Raw genomic sequence first — 27680 nt, forward strand, 5'->3', positions numbered from 1 at the left:
ATATATGGATAGAAAACACTCTAAAGTTTCCAAAACTGTTTGAATGGTGTCTGTGAGTATAACAGAACTCATTTGGCAGGCAAAACCCTGAGACATTTTCTGACAGGAAGTGGATACCTGATGTGTTGTATTGACTTTAAACCTATCCCATTGAAAAACACAGGGGTTTAGGAATATTTTGGCACTTCCTATTGCTTCCACTAGATGTCACCAGCCTTTACAAAGTGTTTTGAGTCTTCTGGAGGGAGATCTGACCGAACAAGAGCCATGGAACGGTGATGTCCCATTAGACACCTGGCGCGCTAGTTCATGTTGGGTACCCTCGTTCCAATACGTTATAAAAGAGTATGCATTCGTCCACCTTGAAAATTATTCATGTTCTGGTTAAAAAAGGCCCTAATGATTTATGCTATACAACGTTTGACATGTTTGAACGAACGGAAATATATTTTTTCCCCTCGTTCATGACGAGAAGTCCGGCTGGCTTACATCATGTGCTAACAAGACGGAGATTTTTGGACATAAATGATGAGCTTTTTTGAACAAAACTACATTCGTTATGGACCTGTGATACCTGGAAGTGACATCTGATGAAGAGAATCAAAGGTAATGGATTATTTACATAGTATTTTCGATTTTAGATCTCCCCAACATGACGTCTAGTCTGTATCGCAACGCGTATTTTTCTGGGCGCAGTGCTCAGATTATTGCAAAGTGTGATTTCCCAGTAAGGTTATTTTTAAATCTGGCAAGTTGATTGCGTTCAAGAGATGTAAATCTATAATTCTTTAAATGACAATATAATATTTTACCAATGTTTTCTAATTTTAATTATTTAATTTCTGACGCTGACTTGACTGCCGGTTATTGGAGGGAAACGATTTCCTCAACATCAATGCCATAGTAAAACGCTGTTTTTGGATATAAAAATGAACTTGATAGAACTAAAAATGCATGCATTGTCTAACATAATGTCCTAGGAGTGTCATCTGATGGAGATTGTAAAAGGTTAGTGCATCATTTTAGCTGGTTTTATGGTTTTGGTGACCCTGTCTTTGACTTGACAAAACATTACACACAACTCTTGTAAATGTACTGTCCTAACATACTCTAAATTTATGCTTTCGCCGTAAAACCTTTTTGAAATCGTAAAACGTGGTTAGATTAAGGAGATGTTTATCTTTCAAATGGTGTAACATAGTTGTATTTTTGAAAAATTTGAATTTTGACATTTATTTGGATTCAAATTTGCCGCTCTTGAAATGCACCTGCTGTTGATGGAGTGCACCACGGGTGGCACGCTAGCGTCCCACCTAGCCCCAAGAGGTTAAACTGACTCTACACACCCACACACCCACTCACATACAAGCTGCTGCTACTCTGTTTATCATATATCCTGTTGCCTAATCGCCCTATATCTACCTCCATCACTCCAGTATCCCTGCAAATGTACATATGTTATTGGAACTGACTTTTCAAATATTTCCTGTATATAGTATGCTTAGTTAGTTACTTTATGGTGTATTTCATATTTCTTATTCTTATTTCTCGTGTGTATTTTTCTAGTAATACATTGTTATTGATTATTGCATTGTTGGGTTTTGAGTTTGCAAGAAAGGCATTTCACTGTATTTGTGCATGTGACATTAAAACTTGAAACCTGTATAAGTTAATAAATGGATAGGAGAATCCCTGCGGAGACACTCGCCTGAGTCTCTTGGGGCCGTCTGAGGCGCTGGGACCGGAGGTAGACTTGCGTTTCCGGGGGCGACCGGGCCCTCTGCGAGCAGGGCTGTGAGAGGTCTCTGCTTTCTGGCGGTCATGTTTTCTCTGCAGCTTTGTCAGTTCTCTCTGTTTCTCTTTGTAACGTCTCTGGATCTCCGCTAGCTGGACTCGTATCGCTAGCTCCGCCCCATCCACTGTCTCCATGACACCCTTCACCGGACACACCTGCAGACAGATAGACATGAAGTATATAGTAGATTGTAAATTAACTGTACTGTGTGATGATACTTAGAAAATGTAGCTTGTGTATCTATGTGTATATACAGTACAGTTATATACTGTGTATCTATGTATATACAGTACAGTGTATACTGTATATCTGTGTATATATACATATATATATAGTACAGTTATATACTGTGTTTTAACATGTATGTACAGTACCGTTATATACTGTGTATCTGTGTATATACAGTACAGTTATATTCTGTACATGTGCATTATATGTTTGAGTAAACAAGTAGAGTGTGTATACCTACAGGACTGTCTGTGTGTGCACATTTGAGTGTGTGTGTTCAGTTATGTGTGTGTATGGAAAGTTCTATGTGTGGTTAGGCATACACACATACCGGCTCGTGGCGAGGCGTCCAGCTGCATTTCCGCCGCAGGTTGAAGGTCCTCTTGATGGGACAGTGTTTCCCCTCCCCCCTCCCTGGAGCTCCTCCCCCAAGCTCCAGACTGCGAGCCGCAGCCAGGGTCGCCAGGCTACTAAGATCAAAGGTCAAAACGTCCTCTCCTGAGGAGAGAGAGAAAATAATTACATTATTTTTTACTATTGCCGCCCCCTAAACAAGTGATTGGCAAACAAGGTGAATGTTAGCTAAGTTATAGCATTCACACCCACACGATCTCACACACACACACACACACACACACTCATCGGCTGAGTGAGAGGGAAAGAGGTGGACAGACGGAGAGAAAGAAGGAGGGAGAGTGCTAAAGGAGTGCTGTCTCTCCATCTATCACTGTCATTAACTCTGTCATTGTCACCGCCCGCAGATCAACTAGAATATTCATGAGGGATCAGCCAGAGCACGCACGCACACACACACACACACACACACACACACACACACACACACACACACACACACACACACACACACACACACACACACACACACACACACACACACACACACACACACACACACACCGGTTCATTTCGCTGAGCTGCAAAGACAGTCAAATTGCTGCGCACAAGAGAAAAGTAGAGGGAGAGAGAAGATGATAAAGACAAAGGGAGGGAGGGAGGTGGAGAAGGGAGAACGAGGCAGAGGAGAAAGAGGTGGAGAAGGGAAGATAAGGCAGGAGAGAAGGGAGGATGAGAAGGGAGGATGAGAAGTGAGGACAGGGTAGAGAGAAGGAGGAGGAGAAGGGAGGACAAGGTAGAGGAGAAGGGGGAGGAGAAGGGAAGATGAGGTAGAGGAGAAGGAGGAGGAGAAGGGAGGACAAGGTAGAGGAGAAGGAGGAGGGGAAGGGACGACGAGGCAGAGGAGAAAGAGGAGGAGAAGAGAGGATGAGGCAGAGGAGAAGGGAGGACAAGGTAGAGGAAAAGGAGGAGGAGAAGGGAGGACAAGGAAGAGGAGAAGGAGGAGAAGCAATAAGGCTAAGTATGTATTTATTGTCCTACATCTCCTCATTACCGACTAGGACACAATCCAATTTACCCTCCAGGGGTAGAGAGGGAGGAGAGAAGAGGGGAAAGAAGGGTACTGACTCAGTCTATTAAGGAGAAAGAGAGGGAGGGGGAAGATGGAGAGAGAGAGAGAGAGAGAGAGAGAGAGAGAGAGAGAGAGAGAGAGAGAGAGAGAGAGAGGAGAGGATCAAACACCATTGTAAATACAACCCATATTTATGTTTACTTATTTTCCCTTTTGTACTTTAACTATTTGCACATAATATGACATTGGAAATGTCTTTATTATTTTGGAACTTTTGTGAGTGTAATGATTACTGTACATTTTTTTATTGTTTATTTCACTTTTGTTTATTATCTATTTCACTTGCTTTAGTAATGTAAACATATGCCTCCCATGCCAATAAAGTCCTTAAGTTGAAAATGAAGAAAGAGAAAGAGAGGGGGGGTAGCAAGAGAAAAAAGGAGAAGGCAGAAGAGAAGAGAGAGATGGATGATAGAGGAGAAAGAGAGAGAAAGGGGTGTGTCTGCTAGGCCAATAAGGAGCAGTGTCTGGTTTTACTACTGACCCGCTCACAGCTGGACCCCTGGAGCTGAACGGCTATTCACTTACAATATTACAAAGCTGTGTGTAAGCTCAAACCATAGAACAGGCAGGGCACACATAATATATTAAAAGAGAGGAGGGCAAGGAGAAGGAACAGAAAGTAAGGGATGGAGAGAAAGAGTGTGAGTGAGAGGGAAAGTAAGAAACAGTGGGATAAAGAGAGAGTTAATGAAATAATGAATTAACCAATACCATCAGAGACAGAGAGAGAGAGAGACAAGGCAGAGGAGGAGGAGAAGAGAGGACGAGGCAGAAGAGAAGGATAAGAGAGGATGAGGCAGAGGAGAAGGGAGGACGAGGCAGAGGAGAAGAAAGGAGGACGAGGCAGAGGAGAAGGAGGAGGAGAAAGGAGGACGAGGCAGAGGAGGAGAAAGGAGGACGAGGCAGAGGAGAAGGAAGAGGAGAAAGGAGGATGAGGCAGAGGAGAAGGAGGAGGAGAAAGGAGGATGAGGCAGAGGAGAAGGAAGAGGAGAAAGGAGGATGAGGCAGAGGAGAAGGAGGAGGAGAAAGGAGGATGAGGCAGAGGAGAAGGAAGAGGAGAAAGGAGGACGAGGCAGAGGAGAAGGAGGAGGAGAAAGGAGGATGAGGCAGAGGAGAAGGAAGGAGGACGAGGCAGAGGAGAAGGAGGAGGAGAAAGGAGGACGAGGCAGAGGAGGAGAAAGGAGGACGAGGCAGAGGAGAAGGAAGAGGAGAAAGGAGGATGAGGCAGAGGAGAAGGAGGAGGAGAAAGGAGGATGAGGCAGAGGAGAAGGAAGAGGAGAAAGGAGGACGAGGCAGAGGAGAAGGAGGAGGAGAAAGGAGGATGAGGCAGAGGAGAAGGAAGAGGAGAAAGGAGGACGAGGCAGAGGAGAAGGAGGACTAGAAGCAATAAGAGGCTAAGAATCTATTTATTGTCCTCCATCTCCTCATTACCGACTAGGACACAATCCAATTTACCCTCCAGGGGTAGAGAGGGAGGAGAGAAGAGGGGAAAGAAGGGTACTGACTCAGTCTATTAAGGAGAAAAAGAGGGAGGGGGAAGATGGAGAGAGAGAGTGTGTCATGCTCAACATGAGCTCCTGATATATTTCATATTTTTTTGTTTTTAATGAGATAAACACTAATCGAAAAAGAATTCCAGACAAGAAGTGATGAACAACAACTCTATTCAGTCTGAATAGAAAAAAAAGTTACTTTGCGCCTCAAGTTAAGAAGTTTTGACTCGCTAGCTACACAACAAAGACCTAGCCAGCAGACTAACAAGCTAGCCAGAAGAAATGAGCTAGAACAAACCTAGCAAGGGGAGTTAATACAACTACATCAAATGACCAAACTGAGTGAGTAAACCAAAAAGGAGCACGGACTAACTTTAAACATATCTTCTGTTTTTTTGTGTGAAGATTTGTCACTCTTTTTGCTGTTTTTTTAAACTAAATTAGAGCTAGCTAGCAACAGCAGCAGACAAACAAATCAGTTGCTATGGCAACAGGGCAGCAGGACAGAGCAGCAGCAGCAGTAGTATCAGAGCCACAGGCACCATGTCCCCACTCCCCCTCAGCCCTGAATCCATTCTCTACCCTCCAGAGGCAAAAAATGACACGAGGAAAGCTTTTAAACAGAAACTACTAAAGGGGAGGCCAGAAACCCTTTTCGCAGACCTCTACAAAAACGGTGAGGTGAGTAATCTCATCTTCCTCACTGACCAGCCAAATGCATGGCGCTCAGCAGTGTGCTCTCACTACCCATCCATAAAGAAAGAGGGAATCTGTAATGGGCGGAAGCTGAAAATCAAAGAGACAGACGACCCTATTAGCACCATGATAACAATCAACCTCTACAAGAGACTGGGACTGTCATGGTATAAGGTAACATTAGGGTGTATGAAACAGACTGGGACTGTCATGGTACAAGGTAACATTAGGGTGTATGAAACAGACTGGGACTGTCATGGTACGAGGTAACATTAGGCTGTATGAAACAGACTGGGACTGTCGTGGTACAAGGTAACATTAGGGTGTATGAAACAGACTGGGACTGTCATGGTACAAGGTAACATTAGGCTGTATGAAACAGACTGGGACTGTCATGGTATAAGGTAACATTAGGGTGTATGAAACAGACTGGGACTGTCATGGTACAAGGTAACATTAGGGTGTATGAAACAGACTGGGACTGTCATGGTACAAGGTAACATTAGGCTGTATGAAACAGACTGGGACTGTCATGGTACAAGGTAACATTAGGCTGTATGAAACAGACTGGGACTGTCATGGTATAAGGTAACATTAGGGTGTATGAAACAGACTGGGACTGTCATGGTACAAGGTAACATTAGGCTGTATGAAACAGACTGGGACTGTCATGGTACAAGGTAACATTAGGCTGTATGAAACAGACTGGGACTGTCATGGTACAAGGTAACATTAGGGTGTATGAAACAGACTGGGACTGTCATGGTACAAGGTAACATTAGGGTGTATGAAACAGACTGGGACTGTCATGGTACAAGGTAACATTAGGCTGTATGAAACAGACTGGGACTGTCGTGGTACAAGGTAACATTAGGGTGTATGAAACAGACTGGGACTGTCATGGTACAAGGTAACATTAGGCTGTATGAAACAGACTGGGACTGTCATGGTATAAGGTAACATTAGGGTGTATGAAACAGACTGGGACTGTCATGGTACAAGGTAACATTAGGGTGTATGAAACAGACTGGGACTGTCATGGTACAAGGTAACATTAGGCTGTATGAAACAGACTGGGACTGTCATGGTACAAGGTAACATTAGGCTGTATGAAACAGACTGGGACTGTCATGGTACAAGGTAACATTAGGCTGTATGAAACAGACTGGGACTGTCATGGTACAAGGTAACATTAGGCTGTATGAAACAGACTGGGACTGTCGTGGTACAAGGTAACATTAGGGTGTATGAAACAGACTGGGACTGTCATGGTACAAGGTAACATCAGGCTGTTTGAAACAGACTTTCAGACCATTAAGGAGAGAGCGGAGAGAGAGAAGGATACCAACAGTGATATGCCCTCCCACAAGACAAACTCCACCAGCACCACCCTCACCCCTACTATCCCCACCCAAAAAGGCACATTCAGCACCTCTCTTCCCACCATAGAGGAGGACACGCCCCAGGAGGAGAGCGAGCCCCTCAGTGCAGACCAGGCTCAGGCCCTCCTCACCACCATGGCTGCCATGAGGGATGAGTTCACCAAACTGGAGGGAGATGTGGTCCTGCTGAGGGAGAGCAAACAGCAACCAGACAACCACACCTTAGAGGAGTTCCTGACCAAGGTGTTAACATCAACCACACCTTAGAGGAGCTCCTGACCAAGGTGTTAACATCAACCACACCTTAGAGGAGCTCCTGACCAAGGTGTTAACATCAACCAGACCTTAGAGGAGCTCCTGACCAAGGTGTTAACATCAACCAGACCTTAGAGGAGCTCCTGACCAAGGTGTAAATATCAACCAGACCTTAGAGGAGCTCCTGACCAAGGTGTTAACATCAACCAGACCTTAGAGGAGTTCCTGACCAAGGTGTTAACATCAACCAGACCTTAGAGGAGTTCCTAACCAAGGTGTTAACATCAACCAGACCTTAGAGGAGCTCCTAACCAAGGTGTTAACATCAACCACACCTTAGAGGAGTTCCTGACCAAGGTGTTAACATCAACCACACCTTAGAGGAGCTCCTGACCAAGGTGTTAACATCAACCAGACCTTAGAGGAGCTCCTGACCAAGGTGTTAACATCAACCAGACCTTAGAGGAGCTCCTGACCAAGGTGTAAATATCAACCAGACCTTAGAGGAGCTCCTGACCAAGGTGTTAACATCAACCAGACCTTAGAGGAGTTCCTGACCAAGGTGTTAACATCAACCAGACCTTAGAGGAGTTCCTAACCAAGGTGTTAACATCAACCAGACCTTAGAGGAGCTCCTAACCAAGGTGTTAACATCAACCAGACCTTAGAGGAGTTCCTAACCAAGGTGTTAACATCAACCAGACCTTAGAGGAGCTCCTGACCAAGGTGTTAACATCAACCAGACCTTAGAGGAGCTCCTGACCAAGGTGTTAACATCAACCAGACCTTAGAGGAGTTCCTAACCAAGGTGTTAACATCAACCACACCTTAGAGGAGTTCCTGACCAAGGTGTTAACATCAACCACACCTTAGAGGAGCTCCTAACCAAGGTGTTAACATCAACCAGACCTTAGAGGAGCTCCTAACCAAGGTGTAAACATCAACCAGACCTTAGAGGAGCTCCTAACCAAGGTGTTAACATCAACCAGACCTTAGAGGAGTTCCTGACCAAGGTGTTAACATCAACCAGACCTTAGAGGAGCTCCTGACCAAGGTGTTAACATCAACCACACCTTAGAGGAGTTCCTGACCAAGGTGTTAACATCAACCACACCTTAGAGGAGCTCCTAACCAAGGTGTTAACATCAACCAGACCTTAGAGGAGCTCCTAACCAAGGTGTAAACATCAACCAGACCTTAGAGGAGCTCCTAACCAAGGTGTAAACATCAACCAGACCTTAGAGGAGCTCCTAACCAAGGTGTAAACATCAACCAGACCTTAGAGGAGCTCCTGACCAAGGTGTTAACATCAACCAGACCTTAGAGGAGCTCCTAACCAAGGTGTAAACATCAACCAGACCTTAGAGGAGCTCCTGACCAAGGTGTTAACATCAACCAGACCTTAGAGGAGCTCCTAACCAAGGTGTAAACATCAACCAGACCTTAGAGGAGCTCCTGACCAAGGTGTTAACATCAACCAGACCTTAGAGGAGCTCCTAACCAAGGTGTAAATATCAACCAGACCTTAGAGGAGTTCCTGACCAAGGTGTTAACATCAACCAGACCTTAGAGGAGCTCCTAACCAAGGTGTAAACATCAACCAGACCTTAGAGGAGCTCCTAACCAAGGTGTAAACATCAACCAGACCTTAGAGGAGCTCCTAACCAAGGTGTAAATATCAACCAGACCTTAGAGGAGCTCCTAACCAAGGTGTTAACATCAACCAGACCTTAGAGGAGTTCCTGACCAAGGTGTTAACATCAACCAGACCTTAGAGGAGCTCCTAACCAAGGTGTAAACATCAACCAGACCTTAGAGGAGCTCCTAACCAAGGTGTAAACATCAACCAGACCTTAGAGGAGCTCCTAACCAAGGTGTTAACATCAACCAGACCTTAGAGGAGCTCCTAACCAAGGTGTTAACATCAACCAGACCTTAGAGGAGCTCCTAACCAAGGTGTAAACATCAACCAGACCTTAGAGGAGCTCCTAACCAAGGTGTTAACATCAACCAGACCTTAGAGGAGCTCCTAACCAAGGTGTTAACATCAACCAGACCTTAGAGGAGCTCCTAACCAAGGTGTTAACATCAACCAGACCTTAGAGGAGCTCCTAACCAAGGTGTTAACATCAACCAGACCTTAGAGGAGCTCCTAACCAAGGTGTTAACATCAACCAGACCTTAGAGGAGCTCCTAACCAAGGTGTAAACATCAACCAGACCTTAGAGGAGCTCCTAACCAAGGTGTAAACATCAACCAGACCTTAGAGGAGCTCCTAACCAAGGTGTTAACATCAACCAGACCTTAGAGGAGCTCCTAACCAAGGTGTTAACATCAACCAGACCTTAGAGGAGCTCCTAACCAAGGTGTTAACATCAACCAGACCTTAGAGGAGATCCTAACCAAGGTGTAAACATCAACCAGACCTTAGAGGAGCTCCTAACCAAGGTGTAAACATCAACCAGACAACCACACCTTAGAGGAGCTCCTAACCAAGGTGAGGACAGAGCAGGACAGCAGCCTTACAACACAGCTGAAAGAGGTTCAGCAAGAGCGAGATGGACTCAAGAGAGAGCTGGCTGATCTAACAAAGGAGGTGAGAGAGCTCCAAAAAGACAGGCAGAGCCGTAATAACGACCTGACCTCACTAAGAGAGGACAGGCTGCAGGAGAGAAAGAGAACAGAGGGACAGGCTGCAGGAGAACAGAGGACAGAGGGACAGGCTGCAGGAGAGAAAGAGAACAGAGGACAGGCTGCAGGAGAGCAAGAGAACAGAGGACAGGCTGCAGGAGAGCAAGAGAACAGAGGACAGGCTACAGGAGAGAAAGGGAACAGAGGACAGGCTGCAGGAGCAGCTAGACCACCACTCTATGACCTGCCCTCACACAGCAGAGGAGCCCAGCTCAACCAGCCAGGCTTCCCCAGCCCTGCCTGCTGCACCCCTCCTCGCCAGCCCACAGAACAGCCTCCCACTGACAGCGGCACCGGCACAGACCAGCCACACCCCCACCAGCCCCCCCTCTGCCCCATCCAGTCCAGAAGAAACACTGGCTGACATCGTCCTGTTGATGGACTCAAATGGGAAGTTTGTTCAGGAGAAGAAACTTTTCCCTAGACACAAAAGGAGAATGGTGTGGTGCCCAACAATGCAGAGTGCCATGGAGCTGCTTGATAAGGCCCATCTTGGGTCGCCAAGCCACATAATCATACACACCGGAAGCAACAACCTGCATGCTCAGCAGGAGAGGGTGGCGACTTCACTACGGGGAGTGATTGAGAAGACCTCCGCAATCTTCCCCAACTCAAGAATCGTGGTGTCAACCCTTCAACAGAGGAAGGACTTCCACCCTGCCACAATCCAAAGAATAAACGCCAGCCTCTCCCGGGACTGTGCCTTACGACCCAATGTACACCTGGCCCACCATCCCACCCTCCATCTGGACTGTCTCTATGACCATGTTCACCTGTACAGGGAGACAGTCCCCATCCTTGCCAAGACTCTCAAGGACGTCGCTTTAAACCGCAGCCCGACCTCTCCACCCAGGAACAGCAGAGCAATCTCCACCCCGCCGAGATCACCGAGACAACACCCCGGACCAGCACCCTGGACCCCCCAGCCACGACCACAGCACCACCAACCTCAATGCCCACCACAGCCAGCGCAGCACAGACCACCCCAGCCCAGCTTCAGAGCCACCCAGACGAGGCTTCCCACCCCCCTGCCCCCCACCGCAGACCCACACTTGGAGGAGCCACAGCACAGCAGGCAGAGCTACGCACAGGCTGTGAGAGGAGCAACTGGCCCAGCCCCCACCAACGAAATGAGTGACATTAAACAAATGCTGAGTCTACTATGCTCACGTGATAGGCCGAGGGTCATGGTAAGATGAGCACAAGAACTCCACCATCCTCACACTACATCCACCCAAGTGGCGTGACACAAATTCTATCCTAAATGATAAACACATCACATTTGCATAATAAGAGTTTACGTTAATTGAAAAATCTAATAATTCTTGTTGGATTATGAGTGTTTGTGTCATTTTGAAGGTAAAGAAAAAACAGTTATGAAATCTTTTTACGTTGCATGTTTGAATTTACAAGGTTTGAAGTCCTCTGCTTTTGGGCTAAAGAGCAGAAACCCAGACTTCCTGAAAGAAATTGCTGATGTTGATATTCTAGTACTACAGGAAACATGGTGCAGAGGTGATGTTTCCACTGGCTGTCCACTAGGTTAGAGGGAGATAATCATACCACCCACTAAATTAAAAGGAATCAGACAGGGCAGAGACTCAGGACAGGGCAGAGACTCAGGACAGGGCAGAGACTCAGGGGGAATGTTAATATGGTATAAATCTGAACTAATTCATTCAATCGAATTGATCAAAACAGGAGAATTCTCTATCTGGTTAAAAATCAACAAGGAGGCTATCTTGACAGATAAAAACGTCTTCCTCTGTGCCACATACATTCCCCCCTCAGAGTCACCCTACTTCAATGAAGAGAGTTTCTCCATTCTAGAGGGGGAGATTAGTCACTTTCAGGCCCAAGGCAACGTACTGGTCTGTGGAGACCTGAATGCCAGAACAGCAGAAGAACAAGACACTATTAACAGTCATGGAGATAAACACCTACCAGGAAGCAACAACCTTTCCCTCCCCACGTACCCCCACAGAAACAACTATGACAAAGTGAAAAACAAAAATGGAGTACAGCTCGTGAAGCTCTGTCGAACACTGGGTCTGTACATAGTCAATGGTAGGCTGAGAGGGGACTCCTATGGTAGGTACACCTACAGCTCATCCCTTGGCAGCAGCTCTGTAGACTACTTCCTCACCGACCTAAACCCAGAGTCTCTCAGAGCCTTCACAGTCAGCCCACTAACACCTCTCTCAGACCACAGTAAAATCACAGTGTATCTGAGAAGAGCGGAACCCAACCATGAAGCATCACGGCCCAATAAATTACATGGTACTAAACAGGCCTATAGATGGAGTGCAAACAGTACAGACATCTACCAAGAAGCAGTTAGTAGCCAAAAAATACAATCTCTCCTGAACAACTTTTTAGCCTTAACATTCTCCTTCAGCAATGAAGGTGTAAATTTGGCCATTTGGAACATAAACTTTATATTTGACAAATTAGCCTCCTTGGCTAATCTAAAGAAGCATAAGAGCAAACCAGAAATAACAGATAATGAAAAATGGTTTGATAATGATTGCAAAAATCAAAGAAAGTCATTGAGAAAAATATCGAATCAAAAACACAGAGAACCAGACAACAAAAATATACGCCTTCAATATGGGGAAACACTGAAGCAATACAAACACACCCTAAGAACAAAAAAGGAACAGCACATTAGAAATCAGCTGGATGGAATTGAGGAATCCATAGAATCAAACCACTTCTCGGAGAATTGGAATAAATTAAACAAACCTCATCATGAGGAATTGGCTATCCAAAATGGGGATATGTGGAGAAATCACTTTGCAAACCTCTACAGCAATATAACAAAGAGCCCAGAACAAAAAGATATACAAGAAAAATTACAAATCCTTCAATCAGCAGTCAAAGACTATCATAATCCTGTGGATACCCCAATTACAGAAGAAGAATTATTGGAAAAACTATGCACTCTCCAACCCAAAAATGTGGTGCTGATGGTATTTTAAATTAAATGATCAAATATACAGAGCACAAATTCAAATTGGCTGTACTCAAACTCTTCAACATTATCCTCACTGCAGGTATTTTCCCTGATATTTGGAACCAGGGATTGATCACACCAATCTATAAAAATGGAGACAAATTTGAGAGAGAGAGAGAGAGAGATTGTAAATACAACCCATATTTTTGTTTATTTATTTTCCCTTCTGTACTATTTGCACATAATATGACATTGGAAATGTCTTTATTCTTTTGGAACTTTTGTGAGTGTAATGATTACTGTAAAAAAAAATCAATGTTTATTTCACTTTTGTTCATTATCTATTTCATTTGCTTTGGCAATGTAAACATATGCTTCCCATGCCAATAAAGCCCTTAAAGTGAAAAGAGAGGGGGGGGAGAGATAGGGGGAGAGGGCATAGCAGGAGAAAGAAGGAGAAGGCAGAGGGAGGGAAGGTGAGTGAGCAAGAGACATTTAGACCAGTCGACAGAGCAGAAGAGACGAGAGAGATGGATGATAGAGGAGAAAGAGAGTAAATGGGTGTGTCTGCTAGGCCAATAAGGAGCAGTGTCTGGTTTTACTACTGACCCACTCACAGCTGGACCCCTGGAGCTGAACGGCTATTCACTTACAATATTACAAAGCTGTGTGTAAGCTCAAACCATAGAACAGGCAGGGCACACATAATATATTAAAAGAGAGGAGGGCTAGGAGAAGGAACAGAAAGTAAGGGATGGAGAGAAAGAGTGTGAGTGAGAGGGAAAGTAAGAAACAGTGGGATAAAGAGAGAGTTAATGAAATAATGAATTAACCAATACCATCAGAGACAGAGAGACAGAGAGAGAGAGAGACAGAGAGAGAGAGAGACAGAGAGAGAGAGAGACAGAGAGAGAGAGACAGGAAGGAAGGAAGGAAGGAAGGAAGGAAGGAAGGAAGGAAGGAAGGAAGGAAGGAAGGAAGGAAGGAAGGAAGGAAGGAAGGAAGGAAGGAAGGAAGGAAGGAAGGAAGGAAGGTAGGATGTATCTTGTCCTGGTTGGTAGAGGACATCGGAGTCTCGTCTGTCAGATCTCTGGGCCAATGAGAGGCTCTGGTTACCCCTGACTGGATGACATCACCACTGACATCAACAGGCCTAGTTTAGCCGCCCCGAGGAAGGCCGCCACAGATCGATACCATCCGCCCGCCCGCCCGCCACACACAAAGCTGTGCCGCACCTAATAATTATTTGCACTTAATTCTGTCATCAGGAAGGAATTACAGACCATTACATGGCTTTTATAAATGATAAGAAGAAACAACGACAAATGGAGAAAAGCGCAGCCAGTGTGGTTCATCTGGGATAACTTAACAGTTTATACACACGCACACACAAGTGTAAATAAAAACATGTTCTCTCAGGGGGACAAGGGGAAAATATGAATTGTTTAAAGTAGAACTGTTTTAACAAGAGCTTCTAATTAGTCAAGCAACACTCCAGAGCCTGGAGGGAGAGATGGAGGGAGGGAGGGAGAGATGGAGAGAGGGAGGGAGAGATGGAGGGAGGGATGGAGAGATGGACTGAGGGAGGGAGGGAGAGAGGGAGAGATGGAGGGAGGGATGAGACACTAACATTCTTGTATTGTGTATGTTTCTCTCCTATCTATCCATTTCCCCTCTCCCCCTCTCCTCATCCATCCCCCCTTTCCCATACAAATCCACCCCATCTCCCCCTCTCCCCCAACTACATCTCATCCTCCAGGGAAACATTTGATCTTTGGAGTTGAACAGAGAACATAGGAAGGAAGTTACACAGTCAGTGTGTGTGGTGTGTGTGAATGTGTGTGCTCTCACACATTTTCTCTCCACTCACCTCCTGTCTCTCTCTCCTTCTCCCTGTTCCTCTGCAGTATCCCCAGCTCAGCCAACTCTCCCAGTATCTCCATGCCTCGGTGTGGGAGTGGGCGTGGGGCAGGCAGCGGTGTGGTGGAGGGGAGCATAGCGGGGTAGCGGTCATCCCGAGTGGCACACAGCGCCGCAGCGATGAGAAGCTCCAGACTCCAGATGCAGGGATCATCACTGAGGGTAGAGGACGGTGCTGGAGTTGGGGTTGGGGCTTGGGTTGGGGCTGGGGTTGGGGCTTGGGTTGGGGCTGGGGTTGGGGTTGGGGCTTGGGTTGGGGCTTGGGTTGGGGTTGGGGTTGGGGTTGGGGTTGGGGCTGGGGTTGGGGTTGGGGTTGGGGTTGGGGTTGGGGTTGGGGCTTGGGTTGGGGCTGGGGTTGGGGTTGGGGTTGGGGTTGGGGCTGGGGTTGGGGCTGGGGTTGGGGTTGGGGTTGGGGTTGGGGTTGGGGCTGGAGAATTCTGGGGGCTGCTTAGTAACTCCACAGAGGCTTCACTCTGACTCCTTCTACCCCCTTCCTTCTCCTCTACGTTCTCCTCCTTCTTACCCTTCTCTCTCTCCTCCTTCTCCTCTACCTCCTCCTCCTTACTCTTCTCTCTCTCCTCATTCTCCTCTACCTCCTCCCTCTTCTCTCTCTCCTCCTTCTCCTCTACCTCCTTACCCTTCTCTCTCTCCTCCTTCTCCTCTACCTCCTCCTCCTTACTCTTCTCTCTCTCCTCCTCCTCTACCTCCTCCTCCTTACTCTTCTCTCTCTCATCCTTCTCTACCTTCTCCTCCTTACACTTCTCTCTCTCCTCCTTCTCCCCATGTATAGTTAGTTCCAGGGAAACAGTACAATCTGGTATGTGGTTATCTTTCAACTCTACTGAACTTTCCTCCTTCTCCTCCTCTTTCTTCTTCTCTGCTGGTTGTGAGTCTCTCAAGCCAGCTGGCTGAGCCAGGCTGCCCACAAAGACCTCTCCTTTCTGGGCATCCTCAGAAGCAGAGACTGGGGCTGGAGCTGGAACTGAGTCTGGGGATGGGGTTGAGGATGAGTTTGAAACTTGGGCAGGACAAGGCACCATTTCAGGGGTCTTCACTCCAAATAGTGGGGGCTCAGATACTGATTGCCCATCCACCTCTGCTCCTTCTCGTTCCCTTTCTACAACTCCACTAGATTCTACAACTGTGCAGCTGTTCTCCTTCTTCTCTTTTTCCGCATCCTCATTCTCCACAATCCTTGTGGTGTGTGGGCGGAGCTTAGGGCAGGGTTCAGCTGGCTCCACCTCCAGATCAGCATGTTCAGCAAATCGGGCCTCCTCTAGGGAAGGACCAGCCTTGTAACGCATGCCGATTTCTGGATAGGTGTAACCTGGTGGAAGATCTGAGACAGAGAAAGAATATAAACTCCTTTAGTCAAGACTAAATGTGTGTGTGTGTGTGGGGGGGGGGGGGGGGGGGGGGGTTATTGATGACACCCTGCTGTCTGGTTGTGATTGCAGTGCAAACCCTGTCACCACCCAACTCTGTTATTGATGGTATCCCTCCACCCCCTGACAACGCCACCAGAGAAATGCATATCCTTCAGCCTACTGTCTTTCAAGGACCTTGGCAAGATAAGGAGGGTCTGTGTGAAATGTCTCTGACCTCCCACATATAGTACACACACACGTAGACACAAACACACACACACAGACACATAGACACACACAGACACAGACACATAGACACACACGCACACATATAGACACACAGACACATAGACACACACATAGACACACAGACACACACACACACACACACACACACACACACACACACACACACACACACACACACACACACATAGACACACAGACACCACATAGACACACACACACACCCAGAGACATAGACACACACACACACACACATACACACATAGACACACACACACACACACACACACACACACACACACACACACACACACACACACACACACACACAGACACACATAGACACACATAGGCAAATAGACACAAAGACACACACACACATAGACACATTCACACACACACACACACACACACACACACACACACACACACACACACACACACACACACACACACACACACACACACACACACACACACACACACACACACACACACACACACACACACACACAGAGACACACATAGACACACATAGGCAAATAGACACAAAGACACACACACACATAGACACATTCACACACACATAGACACATTCACACACACATAGACACACACACACACACACACACACACACACACACACACACACACACACACACACACACATAGACACACACACACAGACACAAACACACACATAGACACAGACACATAGACACAAAGACACACACAGACATCTTTCCTACACTCACACACAGACACACATAGACACATAGACTATGGGTCCATCCTTGCTTCAAACATTCTTTGCAGAATCAAAGAACAACAGGCTTCACACTTCTCCTGGGGTGTAGGGGTTTCTTATCTTTCCTACAGCATCATCCTCTCTCTCCTGGGGTGTAGGGGTTTCTTATCTTTCCTACAGCATCATCCTCTCTCTCCTGGGGTGTAGGGGTTTCTTATCTTTCCTACAGCATCATCCTCTCTCTCCTGGGGTGTAGGGGTTTCTTATCTTTCCTACAGCATCATCCTCTCTCTCCTGGGGTGTAGGGGTTTCTTATCTTTCCTACAGCATCATCCTCTCTCTCCTGGGGTGTAGGGGTTTCTTATCTTTCCTACAGCATCATCCTCTCTCTCCTGGGGTGTAGGGGTTTCTTATCTTTCCTACAGCATCATCCTCTCTCTCCTGGGGTGTAGGGGTTTCTTATCTTTCCTACAGCATCATCCTCTCTCTCCTGGGGTGTAGGGGTTTCTTATCTTTCCTACAGCATCATCCTCTCTCTCCTGGGGTGTAGGGGTTTCTTATCTTTCCTACAGCATCATCCTCTCTCTCCTGGGGTGTAGGGGTTTCTTATCTTTCCTACAGCATCATCCTCTCTCTCCTGGGGTGTAGGGGTTTCTTATCTTTCCTACAGCATCATCCTCTCTCTCCTGGGGTGTAGGGGTTTCTTATCTTTCCTACAGCATCATCCTCTCTCTCCTGGGGTGTAGGGGTTTCTTATCTTTCCTACAGCATCATCCTCTCTCTCCTGGGGTGTAGGGGTTTCTTATCTTTCCTACAGCATCATCCTCTCTCTCCTGGGGTGTAGGGGTTTCTTATCTTTCCTACAGCATCATCCTCTCTCTCCTGGGGTGTAGGGGTGTCTTATCTTTCCTACAGCATCATCCTCTCTCTCCTGGGGTGTAGGGGTTTCTTATCTTTCCTCTCTCAACACCTCTACTGCTATCTGGTCTCCACCTTTCTTTCCATATCCTTCTTTCACCCATTCTCTATAAATGTTTCTCTCTCCCGCTACTCCTCTACCTCTCTTGCTTTCTCTCTCACACACATTCTCGCTCTCCCTCCTCCTTCCCTCTCTCTCGCTCTCTCTCCTTCTCTCCCTCCTCTTTGATCTCAGTAGTAAATGGAGGCTGGTACAGCCCATAACCTTGGGAACAGATGAAATGTTCCAGTGTTTCTTGTCTCTCCTCCACAGAGCAGATGGAATCAGGGGGAAGATCAACTCTGTCTATCCGCTTGTGTCTGGATTTTAGGGGTGTTGATGAATACTATATCAGACATAAAGACACAGCTCAAGAGAGAGTGCCAGAGACTAAAGCTCAAGAGAGAGTGCCAGAGACTAAAGCTCAAGAGAGAGTGCCAGAGACTAAAGCTCAAGAGAGAGTGCCAGAGACTAAAGCTCAAGAGAAAGTGCCAGAGACTAAAGCTCAAGAGAGAGTGCCAGAGACTAAAGCTCAAGAGAGAGTGCCAGAGACTAAAGCTCAAGAGAGAGTGCCAGTGACTAAAGCTCAAGAGAGAGTGCCAGAGACTAAAGCTCAAGAGAGAGTGCCAGAGACTAAAGCTCAAGAGAGAGTGCCAGAGACTAAAGCTCAGGAGAGTCAGAGTGCGTGGGCTACTTGTGTGTGACAGGGTCAGAGTGCGTGGGCTACTTGTGTGTGACAGGGTCAGAGTGCGTGGGCTACTTGTGTGTGACAGGGTCAGAGTGCGTGGGCTACTTGTGTGTGACAGGGTCAGAGTGCGTGGGCTACTTGTGACAGACAGGGTCAGAGTGCGCCAGGAAACATACAGCTCAGACATCAGTCCATCCATCCAAACTCACCTGGCTCAAAGGATTGTGGGTAATCCTGAGGCGGCTGCCCCTCTCCTCTTTCCCCTCTCTCCACTACTTTTGACAGGTGTGAGGGGGCGGGGCTTAGAGCTGGGGATCTCGGGGCTGCAGCCGCAGGGCTGGGGGCGGGGTTTAGAAGGTTCTGGGGGTGTGGTCTCCTGGAAGGGGAGTGACAGCAGGGTGATTGGTGGCTGCTAGGACACACCCCCTGTGAGGGAGGGGTAGTCTTGGAAGGAGGGGTGTGGGAGAAGAGCTTAGCAGCACGGGAGGTTCTCGAGGTCTCGTGGAGAGGACGGTCATCAATGGTGATAGTGGTTTCCTCTGCCTTCCTCTATAGGGAGGTGGAGGGAGGTAGAGAAAGAAATGTAGAGGGATGGACGAAAGGAGATATGGGAGAGAGAAAAGAGGGGGGAGAGAAGTTAGATCTGTTTTGAGCCCATGAGAAGAGCAACATATTCCTTAAAAACCCTTACCATCATGTTAGGAACACAGTGGGGGTTCTTGGGCAAACACCACAAGCTAGTACAGACCTTTACAGACAGCCAAAGGTCATTGGCAGTCTGCTAGGATCCTTTATCTCCTGACAAACACTTTCTCTTTAAAATCTAAAACCTGGTTTTCCCCTTTCTCTATGTTGAAACATCCCTGGCTCTTGTGGTTGAATATGCTACTGAATATGCTGAAGATGGTGAAAGCATGAACTCTGGGTTTGTTTCAGCATGTTATTTCCTAACTTCCTGATCCACGTGTGCAGACAGTTTCACAACATCATGAGTGTTGGTCATGGTCAAGGGGGAAACTGCAGTGTAGAAAGGTCATTTGGGCTACTGTTACTGGCAGCAAAAGTCACTGGGTTTAAGAGTATTCACTCCATTAAAGGTTACACACAAGTGTTTAGAGTGTATGTGTTGCCTTTGAGTAGTGTGTGTGTGTGTGTTTTCCTGTGGGTAGTGTGTGAGTGTTACCCTTGAGTAGTGTGTGTGTGTGTGTGTGTGTGTGTGTGTGTGTGTGTGTGTGTGTGTGTGTGTTTACATGTGAGAGTGTGTGTGTGTGTTTACCTGTGAGAGTGTGTGTGTGATTACCTGTGAGAGTGTGTTTACCTATGACAGTGTGTGTTTACCTGTGAGAGTGTTTGTGTTTACCTGTGAGAGTGTGTGTGTGTTTACCTGTGAGAGTGTGTTTACCTGTGAGAGTGTGTTTATCTGTGAGAGTGTGTGTTTACCTGTGAGAGTGTGTGTGTGTGTATACCTATGAGAGTGTGTTTACCTGTGAGAGTGTGTGTGTGTTTACCTGTGAGAGTGTGTTTACCTGTGTGAGTGTGTTTACCTGTGAGAGTGTGTGTGTTTACCTGTGAGAGTGTGTTTACCTGTGAGAGTGTGTGTTTACCTGTGAGAGTGTGTGTGTGTTTACCTGTGAGAGTGTGTTTACCTGTGAGAGTGTGTGTTTACCTGTGAGAGTGTGTGTTGTCGGTGCATGTGCTCCATGGCCCTGTGTTGTTGTTGTTGGTGGTGGTGCTGCAGGGCATAGAGCTCCTGTTGTCGTAGGAACGGAGAACGGGAGTAAACAGCGTGATGCTGCATGTGGGGGGACGGGCCTCGGGCTCCATAGACCGAGGGCCACAGAGCTGACTGGTCCATCACATCTAGAGAGAGCAAAAGCGAGAGAGCGAGAGAGCAAGAGAGAGAGAGAAAGAGAGTTGTAATTTGCAAAATTTGACCATTGATAGTGGTTATTTTCAGTCTGTTCTTTTCAAATCAATAAAGCTTTCAGAAAGGGACTGAGTGTGTGTGTGTGTGTGTGTGTGTGTGTGTGTGTGTGTGTGTGTGTGTGGTGTGTGTGTGTGTGTGTGTGTGTGTGTGTGTGTGTGTGTGTGTGTGTGTGTGTGTGTGTGTGTGAGAGAGAGAGAGAGAGAAAGAAAGAGAGAAAGAGCGAGAGAGAGAGAGCAAGAGAGAGAGAGATAGATATAGAGAATGAGAGAATGAGAGAGAGAATGAGAGCGAGATAGGGAGAGAGAGGGAGAGGCCATACACAGAGAGAGAGATAGAGCAAGAGGGAGAGGCCACACAGAGCGAGAGAGAGAGCGAGAGAGGGGAAGGCCACACACAGAGCGAGAGAGAGAGAGAGAGAGAGAGAGAGAGAGAGAGAGAGAGAGAGCGAGAGAGAGATGTCTGAGGCTCAAGGCTGAGGCCACACTGACAGAAACAACACAGTTAGATCCACTCTCTCTCTCAATTCAATTTCAATTTAAGGGGCTTTATTGGCATGTGAAACATATGTTTACATTGCCAAAGCAAGTGAAATAGTTAATAAACCAAAGTGAAATAAACAATTAAAAAAACAGTACACATTACACTCACAAAAGTTCCAAAGGAATAAAGACATTTCAAATGTAATATTATGTGCAAATACAGTGCATTTGGAAAGTCTTCAAACCCTTTCCCTTTTCCACCCTTTGCTACATTACAGCCCCACTCTAAAATGGACCAATGCATCCTTTTCCTCATCAATATACACACAACATCCCACAATGACAAAGTGAAAACAGGCCTCCAGAAATTGCTGCAAACTCTCTCTCTCTCTCTCTCTCTCTCTCTCTCTCTCTCTCTCTCTCTCTCTCTCTCTCTCTCTCTCTCTCTCTCTCTCTCTCTCTCTCTCTCTCTCTCTCTCTCTCTCTCTCTCTCTCGCTCTTTCTCGCTCTCTCTCTCTCTTGCTCTCTCTCTTGCTCTCTGTGAGTGTGGCCTCTCTCTCTCTCTCTATCTCTCCAGTTCTCATGGTTGTGTCTTTATGTGCATGGCAAGACACACATTCCCATACGTCCCATCAGACACACACACATCCCTCAGTGGCTGCCACTGCCGTTGCTGGGAACCTTTGTTCTGTGAGATTAGCCTGAGTGGGCTTAAGTTTCCCTGGGGAAGGGTTCAGTGGATGCACTTCCCCTCTCTGTAGGAACTCCCAAGGAGCGAGGCAAGAGAGCAGGCAGATAATTACATTTCACAGCCTGTTTGCAAAGGAGCGGCAACACACACACGCCACAATCATCTGACTATGCCATACCTCACACACCGCAAAACTCCACCACATAGGAACACACACTTATCCCACACACTCACACACTGCATCTCTCTGTCTGTAGCTGAACCATGAGAAGAAGTGCCATCTCTCGCCCTGTGTTTTAGTATCATTAGCTAATCATAGTAAAATGGTTGACTAAGTCTCTCTGTCAGTGGCTCTGTTTTTCATGGCTCTGTTAATGGGAGCAGATATTCTAATGCCTCCTCTCTGAGTGTAAAGCATTATGCAAGCCATTCTAATGGAGGTTCATCTTCAGCGCTGGCTAACTGGCTGAGTATGTGTTTGTGTGTGTGTGCGTGCGTGTGTGTGTGCGTATAGGGCTTGCATGTGTGTTTGTGTGTCTTACCCAGGTGGTGGTGTGCAGGCTCAGAGGGCAGGACCACCAGGGAGCCAGAGGGGTCCTGGGACAGAGGCAGGACAGGCTGGAGGGGGCTGGGCAGGCCAGGACCGAACCCTGGGCCCATACTCTGGTGCAGCGCAGCATGGCTCAGACCTGAAAGAGAGAAAACAGAAGATTAGAACATAAACTTTGGGTTTGTTTCTGCATGTTATTTCCACACTTCCTGATCCACTTGTAAAGACAGTTGCACAACATTGCGAACGTTTGTCATGGTCTGTGGGAAAACTGCATGCTCAGCTCACCATATGAATGGCCCATCCATAGGGAGGGACTTCCAGTCCGCTGCATCCAATGGTGGTGGGCGTGAGCAGAAGGGTCTCCACCTAATTGGCTGGCCCCGCCAGGCACCAGAAGGTGAGAGGTCAGGTCACCATGGCAACTGCTGGATGGGTGGATCCTGGCAAACTCCCCTCTCTCCTGGTTTTCCCTGATGAGGAGTTCTCGGTCGAGGGGATGAAGGCTCAGCCGCTCCTCAGTCATCCTCTTCCTCTCTTCTGCCTCCCGGCCCAGCGGGTAGACAGACCGAGACACACCTGGCAACACACAGAGAGAGGGTTTAGAAAGCAGATATGGCAACCTTAAAACTAAGCTAGCCTAGCAATGTCAAAATTCATAATTCATAATACATAATTCATCATTCATAATTCATAATCCGTAATCCATAATTCATAAGTAATGCCAGACTTCTAACACAATGCAGATACTGAAGTGAATATAAATACAGAGACATACAGATTCATAGATCCAGCTCTCACCTTTGACACTGGGCAGAACCCTGCCCTGTCGGCTGTGTCCTGGGGGGGTGTCTGAGGGGTGTTGGGGGGGCTCTCTCTGCCGGGCGACTGCCACAGCTATACCCACAGGGGGCTGTCGTACCTCCCCCTCCCCGTGTGTCTCCCCCACCTCCCTTCTACCTCTCCCCCCTCCGTCCATCCTTTCCCCCTCGCTGGTGGACCCTCTCCTGGGGGGTAGGGGCTGTTTGGGGTGGTCCTGAGGGGTGCTGGATCTACCCCCCTTCTCGACCCTCTCGCCCCCCTGCTTCAGGCAGCCCAACCCCCCGAAGAGACTCCTCTGGGAGAGCAGCAAAGGCTGCTGGGAACTGTAGTTCATCAGGTTCTTCATGGCGCTGCTCTCTCCTTCTGGGTGGGGGGAGGAGCGGGAGGAGGGGTGAGGGTGAGATGGATGAGGTGCTGTCTTACAGTGCTGTTGATCGTGGTGGTTTTGAGTCTTGTTATCTGGGTAGGACTCTGTGTATGGGGAGATCCTCCTCTCGCCCTCTTGGGGACCCCTCGGTATCCCCCAGGGGTGCATCGTGGGGGGAGTTTGACCCCCGTACCCCATGACAACACCCTCACTCTTCTGATTCTGATTCTGCTTCCCCCCCTCTCTCCCCCTCTCAGTCCCTGATCCATCAGAACCCGACCAGCTTCCATGACTACTGTGCCGCTGGTGCAGTATCCTAGCAACCTTCTGTCCCTCTCTCTGGGCACCTCCACTCCCCCCCAACCCCCCCTTTCCATCAGGAGGACCTGAGTGTGAACAGTCCCGGAAGGGTGGGGTGCTGGCGTAGGGCCCAGTCTTGGTCTCTTGGTGCCCAGCCCTGGGGTGAGCACTCTGGGCTTCCAGAGGCAGGGAGGCCCGGTAGACCTCTAGGACCTCCAGGTCTCCCCTGGAGGAAGAGGCCTCTAGGCTGCAAGAGCGAGGCCCAGACTGGCGGTTAGGGTTATGGGGCTGAGGCTGGGAGTTGGGCTGGGTGTTCTGGCTGTGGTGTTGGTTGTAGTTGTGGTTCTGGTTCCAGCCCGGGGGCTTGTCTGCCTTGCAGTAGCCCAGCTGCTGCTGTGGCTGCTGAGTCTGGGACAACGGCTTCCTCTGGCAGCTACTAGACTGAGGACGATCAGGATGAGGATGAAGAGGAGAAGGAAGACTTTCACTAGATTCTCCTCTTCCTCCTCCGCTGTTCTCTGCCCCTTTTCCATCCTTATCTCCTCCTCCTCCTCCAGCACCACGGGAGTCAGGGGACCCCATGTCCCCTAAAGGCCCGACTGAGGGGATGTACGTTGGGCCAGAGACTTTTACCTCCCTCCCGGATACTCCGTCTTTAGGAGGGGTGAGGGTGAGTGGGGCGGGGGCAGGGGGGCAGTAGAACTCAGGGTGAGGGTGATGGGGGTGATGAGGGTGGTGCAGCCAGCCCCCTCCCACAGCAGGGCCCATGTGTAGGGGTGGAGGAGGGGGCGGGGGCATGGAGTAAGAAGCCAAGGCATTGGGGTTGTGGGGTCCCATCATGGCTGCTCGACGCAGACAGTCTGACGAGGAGGAGGGGAGAGTTTCGCTTATCCTCATCTCCCCGCTCACCCCCCCTTCATTGGAGCATCGCCTCACCCCCCCACTACCACTCCCCTGGGGTCTGCTACCCCCTCCACTCCCACAGCTGTTCAGGGACCCGTCCTTGGACACAGAGTCTCCATTGGATAGTTTACTAAGTTGAACACAGTTGTGTTTGGAGCCCTGGTTTGCGGGGTCATCCCTGTATTCCGTGGGCAGGTTGGGGGTTTTGTGTCTGTGGTCCTCCTCACCCATGTGAGTGGGGAGGGAGTGGGGTTGAGAGAACGGATGAGGCTGATGTTGATGGTGGTGATGATGATGTCTCTCTTTGCTCTCCTGGTGTCTCTCTTTGCTGCTGGATCTCTCTTTCGACACACTCTTTTCCACCATCCCCAGTTCCTTGGAGCTCTTTTGGAGACCCCCTCCACCTCCTCCTCCCCCAGAGTCTGTTTCTCTGCTGCAGGACCCCAGAGGATGTCCGGGGGCAGTCCTAGACAGTGGCGGAAGGCTGTGATTGGTTGAGAGAAGAGGGGGCTGGGACGGCAGGCTTCGCAAGTAGAAATGATCTGAAAATAAATGACATGGTTTAAATATTATTTATAAGCATTACAAATATATATTTGGAAAATTAAACAATATTTTTAAAAAAGAGGAAAAATCTCTGTCTCTCTCAATTCAATTCAAGGGGCTTTATTGACATTGGAAACATATGTTTACATTGCCAAAGCAAGTGAAATAGACAAACAAAAATGAAGTAAAAAGAACATATTACACTCACAAGTTCCAAAATAATAGAGACATTTCAAATGTTAAAGTACAAAAGGGAAAATAAATCAAAATAAGTAAAGGTTTGTATTCACAGTGGTGTTTGTTCTTCACTGGTTGCCCTTTTCTTGTGGCAACATGTCACACATATTGCTGCTGGGATTGCACAATAGATATGGAATTTTATCCAAATTGAGTTTGTTTTCGAATTCTTTGTGGATCTGTGTAATCTGACGGAACTATGTGTCTCTAATATGGTCATACATTTGGCAGGAGTTTAGGAAGTGCAGCTCAGTTTCCATTTAATTTTGTGGGCAGTGTGGACATAACATGTCTGCCTACGATGGCCTTTCTCAATAGCAAGACTTTGCTCACTGAGTCTGTACATAGTCAAAGCTTTCCTTTGAGTTTGGGTCAGTCACAGTGTTCAGGTATTCTGCCACTGTGTGCTCTCTGTTTAGGGCCAAAGATCATTCTAGTATGCTATGTTTTTTTGTTAATTCTTTCCAATGTACTAAGTAATTATCTTTTTGTTTTCTGGTGATTTGGTTGGGTCTAATTGTGTTGCTGTTGCTGTCCTGGGGCTCTGTGGGGTCTGTTTGTGTTTGTGACCAGCTTGCTTAGGGGACTCTTCTCCAGGTTCATCTCTCTGTAGGTGATGGCTTTGTTATGGAAGGTTTGGGAATCGCTTCCTTTTAGGTGGTTGTAGAATTTAAGGGCTCAATTATGGATTTTGATAATTAGCGGGTATCAGCCTAATTCTGCTCTGCATGCATTATTTGATGTTTTACATTGTACACAGATAATCTTTTTTTTAAATTCTGCATGCAGAGTCTCAATTTGGTGTTTGTCCCATTTTGTGAATAGTTGATTGGTGAGTGGACCCCAGACCTCACAACCGTAAAGGGCAATGGGTTCTATAACTGATTCAAGTATTTTTAGCCAGATCCTAATTGGTATGTCAAATGTTATGTTCCTTTTGATGACATAGAAGGCCCTTCTTGCCTTGTCTCTCAGATCGTTCACAGCTTTGTGGAAGTTACCTGTGGCGCTGATGTTTAGGCCAAGGTATGTATAGTTTTTTGTGTGCTCTAGGGCAATGGTGTCTAGGTGGAATTTCTATTTGTGGTCCTGGCAACTGGACCTTTTTTGGAACACCATAATTTTTGTCTTACTGAGATTTACTGTCAGGAACCAGGTCTGACAGAATCTGTGCAGAAGATCTAGGTGCTGCTTTAGGCCCTCCTTGGTTGGGGACAGAAGCACCAGATCATAGTCAAACAGTAAACATTTGACTCTGTCGTAGAGTAATTTGGTAAAAAGTCCATTTGACATTTGCTCAGTACATTGTTTTCACTGAGGAAATGTACAAGTCTGCTGTTTATGATAAAGCAGAGGATTTTCCCAAGTTTGCCGTTGACGCATATCCCACAGTAGCTATTGGGGTCAAATTTGTCTCCACTTTTGTGGATTGGGGTGATCAGTCCTTGGTTCCAAATATTGGGGAAGATGCCTGAGCTAAGGATGATGTTAAAGAGTTTAAGTATAGCCAATAGGAATTTGTAGTTTGTATATTTTATAATTTAATTTAGGATACCATCAACACCACGTCTTTTTGGGTTGGAGGCTTTGTATTTTGTCCTGTAGTTCATTCAATGTAATTGGAGAATCCAGTGAGTTCTTGTAGTCTTTAATAGTTGATACTAAGATTTGAATTTGATCATGTATATGTTTTTGCTGACTGTTTTTTGTTATAGAGCCAAAAAGACTGGAGAAGTGGTTTATGCATACATCTCCGTTTTAGATGTATAACTCTTGGTGTTGTTGTTAACTTAGTTTCTTCCAATTTTCCCAGAAGTTGCTTTCATGTTTCATTTATTTAACCTTTATTTAACTAGGCAAGTCAGTTAAGAACAAATTCTTATTTACAATGACAGCCTACACCAGCCAAACACGGACGATGCTGGGCCAATTGTGCGCCGTCCTAT

At 47.2% G+C, this 27680-nt stretch overlaps 1 protein-coding gene across 5 annotated transcripts in view; it reads right to left on the bottom strand.

Annotated features, from left to right (window-relative positions):
- LOC106610139 (BAH and coiled-coil domain-containing protein 1) overlaps positions 1 to 27680 on the bottom strand; it is a 136478-nt gene that overhangs the window by 28910 nt on the left and 79888 nt on the right. For all 5 annotated transcript variants that reach the window (XM_082978147.1, XM_082978146.1, XM_045724286.2 and 2 more), the window contains exons 5-12: positions 23361 to 25493; positions 22848 to 23138; positions 22552 to 22698; positions 20579 to 20772; positions 19122 to 19461; positions 14856 to 16244; positions 2355 to 2521; positions 1709 to 1950 (exon numbers count right to left, since the gene is read on the bottom strand). In XM_082978147.1, coding sequence (XP_082834273.1) covers positions 1709 to 1950; positions 2355 to 2521; positions 14856 to 16244; positions 19122 to 19461; positions 20579 to 20772; positions 22552 to 22698; positions 22848 to 23138; positions 23361 to 25493 — 4903 coding nt within the window. The remainder of the gene's footprint in view (positions 1 to 1708; positions 1951 to 2354; positions 2522 to 14855; positions 16245 to 19121; positions 19462 to 20578; positions 20773 to 22551; positions 22699 to 22847; positions 23139 to 23360; positions 25494 to 27680) is intronic.

This window comes from Salmo salar, chromosome 01, assembly GCF_965601325.2.
Source record: "Salmo salar chromosome 01, fSalSal1, whole genome shotgun sequence".
NCBI classification, from domain to species: domain Eukaryota; kingdom Metazoa; phylum Chordata; class Actinopteri; order Salmoniformes; family Salmonidae; genus Salmo; species Salmo salar.